Source organism: Rhinocladiella mackenziei (assembly GCF_000835555.1).
Source record: "Rhinocladiella mackenziei CBS 650.93 unplaced genomic scaffold supercont1.1, whole genome shotgun sequence".
Classification (NCBI taxonomy): Eukaryota; Fungi; Ascomycota; class Eurotiomycetes; order Chaetothyriales; family Herpotrichiellaceae; genus Rhinocladiella; species Rhinocladiella mackenziei.
The window spans coordinates 312,467-327,736 of record NW_013550604.1 but is presented as its reverse complement, the minus strand read 5'-3'; the positions used below and the strand labels follow the sequence as shown (position 1 = coordinate 327,736).

The window sequence follows — 15,270 nt, the reverse complement described above, 5'->3', positions numbered from 1 at the left end:
ACAGACAGGGTGGTGTCCCGGAAAAAGTTTAATCCGATGGGTAGTGGCCCGGAAAATATTTAATCCATTGGGATGGGTGGTCCCACAGACAGCGTGGATATCGGCATCCCCGGCCACATGGTCCATGGATTGGATCCGATGACGGTGGGGCAAGGGGTGCCCACGTGACACTGCCAAGCCACGCTCTCACATGATAAATTAAAAAAAATATATTTTAAAAAAAGTCAGATCTATATTTTATTCCGCTAAAACCTGCTTCAAAATTGACACCAACAAACTCTTCTATAGTTAAACTTATTTGGCTAAAGCTACCACTAGCTGCGGCGCCCCATCTATATCTCAATGCGAATACTACGATAGCGTTTAGCTATAGTGAGAGAGGTGACAAGAGAATTTTTGAATTTTGAAAGTTTAAGACTGATGTTGCCGGGTGGTCCTAATGCTCCGCGTTACCCCTGCTAGGCTTTGCAATCCGATTAACGTGATTTACCACCCTCCGACGCACCCCCAGCAGCGCGTCGGCGACGTGAAATTTGACTCTTTTGAAGGCTATTGATAGCAAGGGCTAAACTGCCCTCTTTTTGAGGCGAATTAATTGTGTGTGGTGGAGCCATTGCGTGCTGAAATCTTGATGTTGCTTTGCATATTGGTACCAATGTCGTGTTTTCGGAGGCTAGGGTGCGTCGGAGGGTGGTACCGGAATTCCGATGGAATCGTTTATTGCGAACACTGCTCTCCTTAGCTTCCTCTCTTCACCAGTCACACAACTGGTATAGGATGCGACACAAGTCTTTTCCAGCAAGCTTTCCAGTGTTCAGGCTCTGCTGCTCCTATGGACATGGCCTTTCCCCACTGCATCCCTTTGGCAGGAGCCTACCACAGTCTGGAATGCAATGGCAACAAGTGTGGCCCAGCAACTTGGCTTGCCCAGTTCAGATCATGGAGCAGAGTTCTATAGAGTCAAAAGAAGTACTAATGCATTCCTTGAGGCCGAGAGGCTCCGAACCTGGGCAGCGTCCGCCATAGTGACCCAAAGGTAATATTTTGCAACTGTCCACAGTTTTGTCTCATTCACTGATCGTCCATGATAGCGTATCTGCTTCCTTCGGTACCATACCGGCATTGTCATATGGCATGAGCATTCACTCTTCGCTGGAGGAACCGTATGTGCAGGAACTTCCACACGATCCAGCAACCCTGTTCACCCTCGATCGATACTGCCACCGCGTCAGCAGCACTTTTCTCGGAGGCTTTCTCCCTAGACGCCGCTGTCGCTGCTCCTATTCATGGGGCTCTTCATCTACCACAGCTTGAGACTGAATTCAGACTGTTAGAGCAATCTATGGACGTATCGCATGGTATGTATGCTGTTTTAGTGACTAACATCACTGTCTGCTAAATTATTTTACTATGTTCATTATTTCTACTTGCCTTCCTGGGAAAAAGGCAAAAAGCGCGGGATTCTGGAAGCTTATGCAGTCGCTCAAGAACTTGTTGCGCAGAGCTTGAGGGCAGACAAGACCTCTCGCCTTTTCAGTCACATAACTGGAGCGCTGTTTTGAAGTCTCTTCACCGCGGCATGCGTGATTTGGAAAGTTCTTCATTCAAATTATCATGTGGGCCTTGACTTTGATACTGGACGAGCAAGTTTCAACGTCGCAGTCTGTCCACTTCGTGACTGCTCAAATGGGAACGACGATGATGCTGCGAGACAATCTGAGATCCTACTTCACCTCTGAAAAGTTGCAGAAATACAACAACACCGCAGCAGAAACGGCGATCCGATCGTGTCGCATAGATCTCGCTATGGGCTAGCATCGCATATGACTGTTTGTTTTACTGGAGGGACGGCGTTGGCGGCCAGGCTACCAATGGCTTGCACACCTCTGGCACTGGTGAGCCCTGCCAGCAACCCACTCAAGTCGCGAAGTAGGAGATACTGACATAATTCTGGTACCGGTTGATTGTGTTCGTAACACCAGCCCAGCTCTTCTCAACGCGCCGTTGGTATCATTGGACAGCAGCTTCGAAGGACGGTCTTAAAAAAATTTCTTTGACGATAAATATGCAGTAGCGCCTCCAATAACCATGCTCGTACCACTTTGTTGTTGTCGGCGAATGCTGGAAATTTTCGGTTTTGAGAGAGCCTACCTCATCACAAGGCGGTCATTTCCAACGAATCATAATCGTGCCGGCAAAACCAATACATCGTTTGGGCCGGGCTAGAAAACCCTCATGATAAGGGGTCCTTTTTCAGCGGTTAATTGGTTCGTTTATATCCTTATAAAGGGGCCTGAAAGTCGGCGCAGTGCACATCTTCTCTAATACAGGTCGGTATTCGTTGTCCTCTATTGCTTTGCGACTCTGTAGAGACACAAGAGACAAGCTCGACATGGCTATCAAGATTCCCTGCCTTCCTCCTCTCCGTCTTCACTTGCCTTTTTGGCAGAAGTAAGTGTTTTGACCCGGTGGCCCAGGATATTTTCTGAACACAACCACGTTGGTTTAGTTTCATGATGGGCTCCATCATCGGTTTGACGGCCGGTCTTTACGGGGCTATCAATCTTCTCGGGGCTGGAGGTGGTCGCCCAAACTCGGCGCAGACGATTCAAACCGTGAACGCTACGTTGTGTGCCGTTTTCGCTGTCTCGTCGGCATTTGGAGGTAGTGTGTTGAATACCCTTGGGCCTGCTATAACGGCACTTCTAGGCATTGTGGGCTATATCTTGTATCTCGGCAGTCTGTGGTACTTTGATCAGACGGGCAATGAGTGGTTCCCAATCTTCGCTGGGGTGATAATCGGAGTCAGTGCACGAGTCTATTTACCGCGCGAACACTCACCATTGACTAACTCTCACAGTAGATTTCCGGAGCCTGATCTACGTGACGATGGGATCTATCTCGATGTCATACTCACAGGAACAAGAACGAGAACATTTATTGCGATTTCCGTCAATCTTCAAGCTACCGGGATGGCTATCGGGGGACTCATTCCTCTGATCATCAATCGCAAGTCTCAAGAAGTGGCCGGCGTTCCTACGGCAGTTTACATTATTCTGATGTGTCTGATGGGAGCTGCTTGTATCCTCGCCTTATGTCTTCGGCCTGCCTCGAAGGTCATTCGACAAGATGGAACTCAGGTTGCAACTATCCGCTCTCGTGGCTACTGGGATGAACTCCGGTCCAACTTGGAAGTCTTTCGAGATTGGAAGGCATTGCTCTTAGTCCCGGCTTTCCTCCCATCAGAATGCTACCTGGTCTACAACGGATCCGTCAACGCCTACCACGACGACCTACGAGCAAGATCTCTCCTGTCATTCTGCTCAGTCGCCTTGCAGATTCCCGCCGGCTACGGCCTGCAGAAACTTTTGGACCATAAGACCTGGACACGCCGCAAAAGAGGCTTTGCTGGTCTCGCCGTCGTCGGCGCTCCCCTAGTTAGTCATCTTGCAATATCTCGCGAAGCTGGCGTTCTATTTCCCACGTTACCCTTTCAGCACCTGGGCTAACGAGACAATGCATACAGATGGCAGCCTGGATCTGGGAAATTATCCGAGTCCACAACTACGACCGCAAGAATCATCCAATGGACTGGAGTGATCCCAAAGTCGGTGCCATTTTTGTCCTCTTCTGCCTGAATTGGGTCTCCTGCGCGCTGTTCCAATATATCATACTCTACTTCCTGAGCTGCATGACGAACTCACCTCGCAAAGCAGCCAACTACGCTGTAAGTCTGGTGGCAAACCACACTACCAGTTCTTGCACTGACAGATATCTAGGGCTTGTACCGCACGTTCTTGGCTGTCCACGAAGGCTGTCCATTCACTCTGTCAAATTTCGAAATCCTCGTAGATGTTCTTCCACCCTCACATCCTGATTTCGAGGGGTAGCATTTCGCGCCGGCAAACCATGTCATATACACTGGGTAGTGCATATGGAGTCTCGCACTCCCATCTCCTTCGGGGCATCGTCGCGATAGATTCCGAGCTTCGATCAACGATAGTGATCGCCACTCCTACTTGCAAGAATCAATCCATCCATCCATCCACCACCGTAAAACTTCACCGTGGCAACGAGACAAAACAGCCTGGTGTCGTTGTGCGTGAGGCCTTCCAAGCGAAACGTGTGATAACCCTCCGGGAGGAACCACACGCCAACCCAAGAAGACATGGATACTCTTCCTTTCTTTGGAGGACACTCCCCTCTACCGTCTTGTACCGTATTCACCAACTGGCACAATGGTCTTCTGTTCCATAGGTACTGCTCTCCATCCACCGATGCATTGATCAAATACGTCAGGATTCGGCCAGGATCCTCGTTGAAAGTGCCCAACGCTTCAACACCGAGATAATATCCACTAACCCGCGTTACAGCGTGAAGTAGGTCTAAGAGAAGGAAACTCGCGCTTGAGGAGGATTGGGTTCAGTATCGAGAGAAGATATCTGGAAAATATCCTTCAGAGGGCCGTTGCAGTGGAAAGCAGGACTCTGACTAGGAACTTTGACACGATGCTGATGCGGCGCACGGTTGATTGCCTGATCTAGGATTCGATGTTGAGCTTCTGGATGCGCTGACCCAACAGACAAGAGGAAGACAGCGGCACCTATCAGACAAAGGCGGCGTAAATCCATATTGACAGAGGATAGAATTGACGGAAAACATTTCACCCGAATATCATAGCTAGCAAACTCGAGGGGTATCGATCCAAAATACCAGACGTGGTTTTCACATTGCAGTCAGGCCTGGGTGGTTTGCCTGTCAGGTTTCAGCTTCAAGCGGCCTCGTGGCCCACCTTCATTTACTAAGCGCGCGCCAGTGTAACAGTGGTAAGGCTTGGCGTTATCACCGCGACTGGCTTGGCATTATCACGGTATAGTGACACCTGAGGCAACTTATACCCTCGATCTTCTCTCCCATACAGGTCATCATTCATAATCTCTTCTCCCACTTCTCGCCTCAGTACACCCCTGATTCATCAACAACTTTCCCTGCCTGATTTCTCTATCAGCTTTTTCTGCTCCTTCTTCAGCATGAATACAATTTGCGGACCCAGCGATGGAACACCTACATGTATACCCATGTCAAGGTCATCCTCAAGCTCAACTACATCAAAAGAGACTACGTCAGTGGAGAGTTCAGCACCGAATTTATCGCCCTTGGAGGGGTTGGAAGACGCTCGTATTCACACGTACAAAGGGATCCGAGACCTAAAAGAACATGTCAACTCGCAGTCTGCTGCGTTGATGGACGGTCGCACGAATCAGCAGTACCTTGTTTTCCTGGGTGTCACAAAAGGCCAACTTGAAAAGATTGACCATCAGCGCGCCGACATAGGGAAGCATACTCGGATGAGCCATTACGCGGATAACAATCTATTGGTTATCAAGCTGATGCCCTCAGCGGAACATGAAACTGCGCACCTCATACTATCCCTGAGACTTAATAACGCATTTATCAGAATGGGCCTCCCAGAAGACGGCTTCTGTCCTACTGGCGGGACAACGTACAAACTCCCTAATTCCTCTAAAGAGGGTGATGCGGGATATCGCCCCCTCCCGATCCGAGACAAGAAATCTGACTGGCCAACAATTGTTTTTGAGTCTGGACTCTCTGAAACGCTTACTCGTCTGCGACATGACGCAGCATGGTGGATTGTCAACTCTGGAGGAGATGTTAAGATTGTCATTATCATCTCAATAAAGCTAGCACAGAAGACGCTAGTGGTCGAAAAGTGGTGCCCTTCTCCGCCTCCTGCATATAGGCCAGCTACCAGAAGCAACTCAAATCCCGACGCTCTAATTCCGACAAAAGTTCAAGAGCTCACTATCACCCAAAATCCCACTCCACAACTAGGTCCTACAGCTCAGTCGAGTACCATCGGTCAGCCAATTGTCACCGTTCAGCCAGGCACTGTCTCAGCCTATGACGTTGCTGGAGCCCCTCTGATTCTCGAATTTGACGAGATCTTCCTCCGAGCCGCTGTACCGCCAGAAGGCGACATCGTCTTTAATGTCGCGGATCTTGCGGCCTGGACGGATCACTTCTGGAAGAGCCTTAAGTAGAGAGATCGCAAGAGTATTGGCAGGATCAGGGGAACACATTGTGGGACTGGCAACGGCTAATGGTGGGTCGGACTATGTGTTGCGCTATTGTACAGCATACAGGACAACGGAAGTGTCATCACTTTCCCAGGGTTTTCTAAGAGCTTGTTCGGGGCAACGGAAGTACCATCGTCGCCGAGGTTCACTTAAGAGCTTATTCGGGACAACAGAAGCGCCATAGGTTCTGTCAAACAATGAATGCCATGAACTTCAATAGTACCAAATCTTTTCCAAAAATGACCTCAAGTTCTTCAACACTTCTTTGCGGCCCGGTTCGCTGTGTCATCTATTGTTCAAAGGCTGAAGATAATACGCATTCAGAAGTCGTTGGAACCCTACTAACAACGGTTGTCCAATTTGCTTCAGGCGATCCGCAGAAAGCGAGTCATCTCGGTACTTTTGCAGGGACTGATCATACATTTATCGTATTTTGATTTTGACAGTCCTGACCACCTCGATGACTGCAAAGTGCTTGGCTTCAGAGTCGGGAAGTCTATCAGGCGTATTAAACGTTTCAACATCCCTACGAAAGTTGAGGAATATGTTTATTCGACGGTGAAGAGATGGAAAGTAGAGAATGAAGACCGGGGGGTCTCGTTTCCTCGTCAAGAACAGGTATATCGATGCCTTCAGCCAACCTCCTTAGGACTTACTAATTTGTGTCGATATTAAGCTTATCCCGTCAAAAAATCGTTCCGCTTCCTCCTCTAAAACCTCTGCCAATATCGCATCGCCACCGGAAAGTATCATCACAGAAGATCAAACGTCGTCGGATCAAGAGGATGTGAAAAAAGGGTAACTGTGACTTAGGGTACGCGTGCTCTTGAGAAATAACGGGAGACCCTGGAATGGCGATGTGTTGGTGACCATGGGATACGTCACCACGACTGTCGACGAGGTGGATAGCCAGGTCAGCCTCATCGAAACATGTCCTGGCCAGAATGGCCGTGACCCAAGTAAGGGCCAGCGTCTAGATAACCAATAGATAGACATCATCTGCCTGCAGCATTCTTCCTGCAACACTCTTCCTCTTCTGCGACACATCTTCTGCACTCCCGAAATGTCGCAGTTGGGCTAATTTTTTGATACTCGAAATCGCTAGCTACCTAGATGGGCTCTATTCTCATCGTCAAATCTGAGCCCAATTGTTGGACAAGTGGAATATAGTACTGAAGAAATGGTGACCTATCATTCACGACAGACTGGGATATTTTGCAACACTCGCTCACTAGGCAGTATCACCATCAACAGGCAGCAATAATGACGCACGCTCGTTAGATAGATATATAGATAGGTTCTCTCCTGCACTCATTAGGAGAGAACAGAGCACTCTTTCAATACAAGAAGTTCAACACCAATGTATCGGTATCGTCGGCTTTCCTAATTGGGTATACCGTCGTCTACATATGGTCCATGGACTGGATCCGATGGAGGATGTCGTACGGCACAGGACACCGTGATCAAACATCGTCCACGCGTGATCCATAGACTGGATCCGATAAAGGCGGCACTCTACCCATTCCCGGGTGTGCCATGGACTGGATCCGATGGAGTTGGCCAATTAAAGCACAGGATTACGTAATACTCGGATTATAGATTTTCCGGGATACGGCAGCATTCCAACCCACTCCCGGATGGGCCATGGACTGGATCCGATGGTTAACGTAGGTCACGGGCTTTGGGATCGCACGGGCTACCACGCGTAGCGCGTCTCCTATGTAATTAACTCGCCAACAGCTATGTGTTGAACGAGGGATTGAAACACTAGTAAATGGTTTCCATAGACAACGAAACTCCTAATAGTTGCTCTGCGCAACGACGAGATATTCGCATAGCTATAAAGAGAACGTCAGGAACGCAGCAAGTAGATAGAAAATCAATACATCTCGAGTTGCACCCAGTTTAACACTATGCAAGCGTCTAATCAGTGCGATACGGAAGACAGGCTTTGTCTTGCTATCGATGCGTTAAAAACTAGTAAAATCAAAAGTTTACGTCAAGCTTCTCGCATCTACGACGTTCCGTACACGAGTCTTCACAAACGATTTAATGGCGTACCTTCACGACGCGACTATCGGCCTGTAACCTCGAAACTTACTGCTACCGAGGAAGCCGTTCTTATTCGACGTATTCTCGACCTTGATGCGCAAGGATTCCCTCCTCGGCTGCCCGTCGTGCGCGAAACGGCTGATATTTTGCTTGCAAGTCGTGGTATTAACCCACCCTCGACTGTCGGTGTTAATATCCATATTATATAGTACCTATTCTTCTCTCCCATCTCGGCACCTCGGATTGCTTGTGCCAGCTCCGAGCTTGCAGAGACCAGGGGCCGTGCTGATCCTGTAGCTTCCAGACTGTACGAAGTGACCATGAGTAGGTATTTTCTCAAAGTTTCCCTGGCCGCTGACACTCAATGGCTCCTTTGGCTGCTGCTGCACCCGCCAGCCGGCCGAAAACTGCACCCTTGACCAGGCCAGATGCTCCCGGATAATTGTACGCAAAGAAGCCGCCGGCAATTTCTCCGATGGCCCAAAGTCCAGGCACTCTGTTCCCTTCGGCATTCAAGACGTGGGCGTACGGGTCCACCTTAAGCCTCCGTAGGTGAAGGTGATACCTGAGTTCTTAAGTCAGCCTCCAGTATAATCTGTACTAGGATATCTAGAGCGAGGGGCGATAGTAAATATATACGTATAACTTACCGCAGGTCACCGCATAGGCAACATAAGGAGGCTTATCGATGGTCAGCGACCAATTAGTCTTTGCGATTTCGAGCTTATCCCCGGTGGAACGGCCATCCTTGTGAAAGGGATCCCAATCCGGGGTATCGGGGACGGCGGCATTGAACTCGCGGACGTTGACTCCCAGCTTTGCGGCAAGACCATCTAGGGTGTCGTCAACGACCGGAGTTCCAGTCGAGTACCTTGGCTCCAGGGTAATGAGAGACTTTTGATCAAAGATTTGAAACGCGGTCGAGTCGGTTTGCTTGCCGATTAAATCACCCGTGGCCGCGTACGTCGGCTCGAATGTGTCTCTTCCCTCATCCATAAAGCGCCTACCCTCTTTGTTGACCGTGATGGCGAACGGGTACGAGTAGCGGCTCATCTTGTCAGTTAATTCCAGCTTTCCTACAGGCGGAGAGTTTGTATCCATAGGAACCACGTGACAACCGCCCCAGTGGCCCACGGTGCCGGCTCCTCTCGCAATAGCCTTCTCTCACATCGTGCCGGTGTTGAAGCGGGTTCCTCGTACAACCACTAAGTCTCAGCCTTCGCCTAGGTATTGGCGGCGAAGACGAGGCGACGCCTCAAAGCCACCGCAGCCGAGAATGGTTTGGCCGTAGAATTCGACGAAGCGGCTGGATTTCCGGGTAAGAACTCCTTGGACATTGTCACCTTGAGTAAGAAGGTCGCACACTGGCGTACTGTAGAAGACATCGATCGATTTTCTTTCAACGGCAGCCCATAGACAATTAGTTAAGCCGATGCCCTCGCCTTCTTGCCATCAGACAGAGTCCGGGATTGATGTCGACCACTTCTTTGGAGATCTGCTCCTCGGTGAAGAATTTGCTAAGCGCTATCGTCCACCAAACTCCCTGGTCTCGCATCTAACGCACCGTGTCGAGAGAGTGGGCGAACATGACTTCAATCGCGGCGGCATCAAAATGGTCCTTTGACGTCTCGGCAAACTCTTGCGCGTACCGTTCTTTGGTAAATGGCGCCAGCCTGGCCCTCTTCACCAGATACTTGTTGTCCGGATGGATCAGCGGCTCTATGTCGCCCATGCCATTGCGTGCCACCCGAAAACAGGCCGAGGCAAATCTGCTGTTGCCTCCTCGCAATTCTTTGGGTGCGGCCTCCAGCAATGCTACTCGAGCGCCAGCGTCATGGGCAGAGGGGGCTGCGTTGTCACGATCACGTCGTAATGTCTGTTGTCCACCATGACGGATGTAGAAAGGCTTTCACGGAATTGGATGAGGCCGAGGCAGAAACAAAGACTTCGCAATCGTCATTTAAGTATATTCCGTGTTCGAATGGGATCGGAATTCCCTTTGCTGCTTGTTATGGGGCAGCTAAACTGGTCGAAAGCGGTGTTTGTCATTTTCACCCAGTTCGCGACGGCTGTGGACCTCAGAGTTAAAACCCCTCAGAGACACGGGCACTCCGTAGCAATGACTCCTTTAGATTAGGCGAAGTACATCCACATACATGCCGTCTGATTTTCGACCACTGCCCAAACAAAGATGGGGTCGATGCAGTCGGGGCGCTGCTCGATCGCGGTCTCGCGCCGGTGGGTAGATCCCAGGCAAGAAATCGGCCGAAATAGGCTTCAAGTCGTAAACGCGGTTTCCTGGTGCGGAAGACCTCCTCCCCTCCTTTTCCGAGCTCTACCCCGCCGGGAACATCGTGAATTTCTGCTCGAATCGCTCCTGAAAGCCCCTTTTTTAAGCCTCAGGCACCGATTCACAATTCATAAACCCTAAGTTGAACCTTGATAGACATCTAGGAGACATCTAGGCTTGGCTTGTTCTCTGTTGTAGTCTGCACAGTTTTTTCTTTACCATGTCAGGCAGTAATACCAATAAAAGCGCTTCCGTAAGCACCAGCCAAGACCTATAATTGGCTAAGAAGACGACCTCAGTTTACCATTGTGGAATGAGAAGAATTGGTTGGCGATGAACGAGACGTCGGACGAACAAGCATGAAATCCGATCAGACATTAGGGTTTGGGAATCGAGATCAGCAGAAGCTCGCGCTCAAGCCGTCGTCCAACATCAATGTTCCTCTCCCCTCGAGCATGGCGGCGAGGATCTGCTCATCTTGCCATACTGATCAGCTGGAATTTGAGCACAATCATCAATGTTCCACGGAGGAAGTGCCCAATCGAAGTCGATAGATGGGTCTGCAATCGAATGTTGCATACCCAAAGACTCAATTACTTGGGGATTCAATCTCGAAGCGAGAGTGCTGTCGTATACTGGCGAGGAAGGGACGACTCCCATTGTCATGGCGGGTTCAGATGTATTGGAAAGGGTCGATGAGAGGGGAAATGGTGGAATCGTTGAAAACAGCATCAGTTTTTGCTTTAATACCTCAAAGTCGGTGCCCCAGACTATGTCGCCACTCGACCATTGCTCAAGTTTCTCTAAGACCAGATAGGAGACAGCTTCTAAAGCGGATGCATGCGGCGTGACTTGTTTCCGGCGACGGGACAACTTTCTGAGCAAAGACGGGAATGTTTTCATGCAGCAGATTAGAATCGCGACATCTTGGTTCCCGAGATACGAAGAGCCCCGGTGCGTGCATTCGGATTCTAGTTCGGTCAAGATCGAAGCCATTAGGCAGACACCGGATTCGACGATGAAAAAGGCTGCGTGCCAAATGATGAAGAGCTTTCCCATCCGATCGATAGTGTTGAATTCTCGGATGAGAGCTATAGAAGACTGGAGAGTCTTCCTCTGCATCCTTCTGGTAGGAGTGGGGTAGCGCGGCGAAGGACGATTTAGTCTCAAGGTCAAGCACTGAAACATTAACTCGTGAAACGGAATCCTTTCCCCCAGGCTCACGCTCTTGCGGGTCGTCAACAACCACTCGTCGACCCGGTTCTGTATGCCGATAAACCACTCATCGAAGGTATCTTTCCAAAGCTGGTCATTACGAGCCAAATGAGGATGATACATGGCTGAAAAGATCTCCGCTTCCATGTACCGCAGTCGCCAGACATGAGGAATTGGGCACGATTCCGTGTCAAAGTCGGGAAACTAAGAGTGGTCAGATTCCTCACATTGTCTGGTATACTCCTCTTTACCTTGGCCGTGAATGCGTCTTTGGGCCATATGAAAGGTCGGCACAGCACCGTGTGAATTGCACTTCCCACCCGTCAATAGAGTAACAGCCAGGGGAAACACCTTCCCACTTACACCTCGAGGCAATATGCATTCCAGAACAATCGCCTGCGATGATTTATTGTCGTGGAGTCCAGCTTTAACCTTGTTCGTGTCGTATCACTCAATTCGTGGTGTAGTCCCAGTTGCAAGCATAACCTGGTTGCCGCTGCGCCGCAATTGACGCAATTGGCGTCTTGGGGATTGAAGCAAGCATAGTGAGTCAGAAGCTGTAAGGCTTGCAATCGCTCTTGGAGGTTTTCGGACCCAATCTGATCGAGATGACCACGGGCCGTCGCCCAAAGACCTCGAGTAGCGGAGGTCGCCCGCTTCTCGTCATACTGCATGAGGGTATTCGTCTGGCAAGATCAGCAGAAAGTCCTGAAAGATTGAGTGTGCAACTTTGAATCATACACTAATAGCCAGTGTAATATGAACACAAAATATATCATAGTTCGAAGGTTCCGCATTATTGTGCACCCGATCGCAAGCCAAATACAGGTCGGACTCGTCGATTGCCGGATACATGGGGCGGTATATCTCGCAGTAATGTTTCAACATAGCGTCAACTGCCGGGCGTGGGATGGATGAAACCGTGATGGGAGGTGGCAAAGGCTCGGGAGACTGTTTACCGTCTGTTTCATTCCAAGCCAAGCGGTTGAGATATGGTACCGGTGAACCTGAAAGAAAAAATGTTGACGTAAGTGGAAGCAGGCTTTCGTACGAGACGAGACGAGCACCCAGAGTTGATGACGGTTTTCGCCAGGCGTGCGGTCAATCCTTCCACTTCAGCGTTGGCAACGGACGCGATATCCCTGTGCTGCTCCTTGGCGCGCCACAGGTCGATTTCCAAACGAGCGATCTCTTCCTCCAAAAACCGAACAGTGCTTCGAGGTTTGTCAGTCCCGCGCACAGAGTCGAATCCTAAACATGTTTCACCTGCTCTCGAGCATGCACCGCAAACCGGGTAGCGTAAGTCACACTGACAACCTGGTTAGCGAGAAAGCTGTGTCGACGATCGTATCTTTTTTCGGTGACAACGGGCACAAGCTTTGCTTGTTCGGCGCTTTTTGGCGTGAGGGCAGGCGTTGGCATCCATCCTTGAAGAACACCCAAGTATCAATCTACTTGGCTTAAGTTGGTGCAGACAGCACCGCAATGACTATTCTAATCAAGCGGTGGTTCGTCCTAATTCGTTGGTAGTGGGTGATGGAGAGTGGTTGGGGTGTTGGAATGTAGCTGTCAGGAGTGCGGTGCTTCATGGTTGAGAGGAAGTGCTAGTGATGCTACTAGTACTGTAGGAGACGTGAGTGGTAGCTATCCCCAGGTGCACTACGCTAGAAGTATTGTATCATTACTACTGCTTGGCGTCGTTTATCGGTGACTGTGGAGCCCTGATTTGGTCGGGTACCTCGAGGCTACCACTATTACATCTCGTTGTTTATGGCTGTAGGGCTTCCTGCAACGCCGCCAGATCTAGTTTTGATCTTCCATCGTTCACTGGCTAGAGTACTTCAGTCTGGAGGAAGTCCAAAACAATCTCCTCAAACTTTGCCGGCTCGTCAGAAGGTGGACTATGTCCTGAATATTCGAATATCTCTAGCCTTGCATGAGAGATACTCTTGGCTATTTCCTGGCTATATTCCACGGGGGTGATATAGTCGTGGCGCCCCACCACGAGGAGTGTAGGTACCTGGTGAGAGTTAGATCTCTGCACATGGGACAGCAATGTCATTTTGCTCGCCTTGATGGTATGAAGCTGATTACGCACATCAAAGCGTGGCATGTTCTTAGCGAAGGCGTAGTTATGTGTGCCTGAATGAAACTCAACCGATCCTTGAAACTCGGTCGATTCGGTGGTGCGTGCAGCCGAGGCTGAATGGTCTTCTGGAGGCGCGAAGAATGGTATAAGTTCACGACAGCATCCTTGAAGTTGTGATCATTGCGTAGAGGGCCAGACCATGCGCGGACTTGGCGGGCGACGTCAACGTTGGCCCGGTCTGAGACCAAGATATTGGCTAGAGCATTCATCGGGCCTATTTTTCCGTTGGCCCAGGGACCTCGAAGAATCAGTGCTTGTAAACGTGCTGGGTATAAAATGGCATATTCGAGCGCGACATATGTCCCATATGAGGCTCCAGTAAGGACAAACGTCTCGGCACCTGCCCATATCCTTAAGAGCTTCGTTAGTGGGCGACGCAACGACCGCAGTGTCGGTTACCTTAGATTTTCTAGGTCCTGGACCCAACGCTCATGGCTGAATGGTTCTTGGTGGTCTGACGCGCCACTTCCTCGAGCATCATATACGAGGACTCGAAAAGTCTTGGAAAGGAAGGAGAAGGAGGCTTCCGGCTCTCGGTGAGTGGAAAGGCCTGGTGCTCCGTGAAGTGAGACCAGCAGAGGCTTCGGCGATGTTGCATCCTCAGAAATCATCTTCACACATATACTTGCGCCATCGCCCATCCTCACCCTTGAAATTTTGCTGGAATGTCTTTCCGGCATTGTCTGATATAGTGTGGGCAAAAGAGTAACAGCGGGGATCTACCGTGGGGGCAGGAAATATGGATGTTACGACGGTCTAAGGGAAAGGCCATCGTGGATTGTTTTGGTGATCATATTTAATGCTTTCTCGCTGACCATACGTATAGATGTGCGTAGGTCTTCCAGATTTGAGGTACGCCTGAGGTGGCGGACAGGTGCGCCCCGGTCAATGCCTTGAAATTGAAAGCTCAGGCTAGGCTTTTCCCGAAGGGTCACGGTCCAGCAGCGGACGAACGGGAAAGAGCTCAAGAGCCAGGGCCGGACGCTTCCTGGTCAGTGGGTAGCGATCTTGGCATCGAAGGAAAATCCTCCAAAAGCGGCGGTACTAACCGCCAAATTCGGCGGGAAATTTCCCTGCAACCTGCGTTGGCCTGTAAACATCGAACTTCGAACGTCCATTCTGCAACATTCAGATTAAAAAAAGACACTCTGACACCACACGGGAAATGCCTTCTCCCTCCTCAATTCGCAATCTTAATTTTTGACAGCCGTCACAGTTTTATATTTCCTGATCTCATGTCCCTTACCCCTGCATACTTTTACGTTGATTGCTGTTTTCGACTGTGAACGCCCATCCCAACCCTCCACCGTCTCACCCCAGATATCCACGCGAAACCCAACAATCTCAATTACAAACTGGCCTGGCGGAAATACGTTCTCGGGCGATATCACTTCACAGGAGGTTGAAGCCCTTCGAATTTGGCTCTACTCTCCAACTCGGCCCAGAAATGTCACGGCGGAAGTGAC

General features: G+C 50.0%; 4 protein-coding genes across 4 annotated transcripts; 1 reads left to right on the top strand and 3 right to left on the bottom strand.

Annotated features, from left to right (window-relative positions):
* Positions 1–2,516: 2,516 nt before the first annotated feature.
* Positions 2,517–3,890, top strand: Z518_00114 (uncharacterized protein; the record flags this gene model as incomplete). Its single annotated transcript, XM_013420718.1, has 3 exons — positions 2,517–3,437; positions 3,527–3,727; positions 3,780–3,890. The coding sequence occupies 3 exons, from the start codon at positions 2,517–2,519 to the stop codon at positions 3,888–3,890; spliced, it is 1,233 nt and encodes a 410-aa protein (XP_013276172.1).
* Positions 3,891–8,486: 4,596 nt separating this feature from the next.
* On the bottom strand, positions 8,487–9,251 carry Z518_00113 (uncharacterized protein; the record flags this gene model as incomplete). The annotated part of the gene is made up of 2 exons (XM_013420717.1): positions 8,487–8,722; positions 8,801–9,251. 2 exons carry the CDS (start codon positions 9,249–9,251, stop codon positions 8,487–8,489), a joined length of 687 nt encoding a protein of 228 aa, XP_013276171.1.
* Positions 9,252–9,705: 454 nt separating this feature from the next.
* Z518_00112 (uncharacterized protein) lies at positions 9,706–12,510 on the bottom strand (the record flags this gene model as incomplete). Its single annotated transcript, XM_013420716.1, has 6 exons — positions 9,706–10,026; positions 11,191–11,619; positions 11,665–11,859; positions 11,907–11,967; positions 12,019–12,341; positions 12,397–12,510. The coding sequence occupies 6 exons, from the start codon at positions 12,508–12,510 to the stop codon at positions 9,706–9,708; spliced, it is 1,443 nt and encodes a 480-aa protein (XP_013276170.1).
* Positions 12,511–13,486: 976 nt separating this feature from the next.
* On the bottom strand, positions 13,487–14,484 carry Z518_00111 (uncharacterized protein; the record flags this gene model as incomplete). Its single annotated transcript, XM_013420715.1, has 3 exons — positions 13,487–13,675; positions 13,750–14,155; positions 14,204–14,484. 3 exons carry the CDS (start codon positions 14,482–14,484, stop codon positions 13,487–13,489), a joined length of 876 nt encoding a protein of 291 aa, XP_013276169.1.
* Positions 14,485–15,270: the final 786 nt, after the last annotated feature.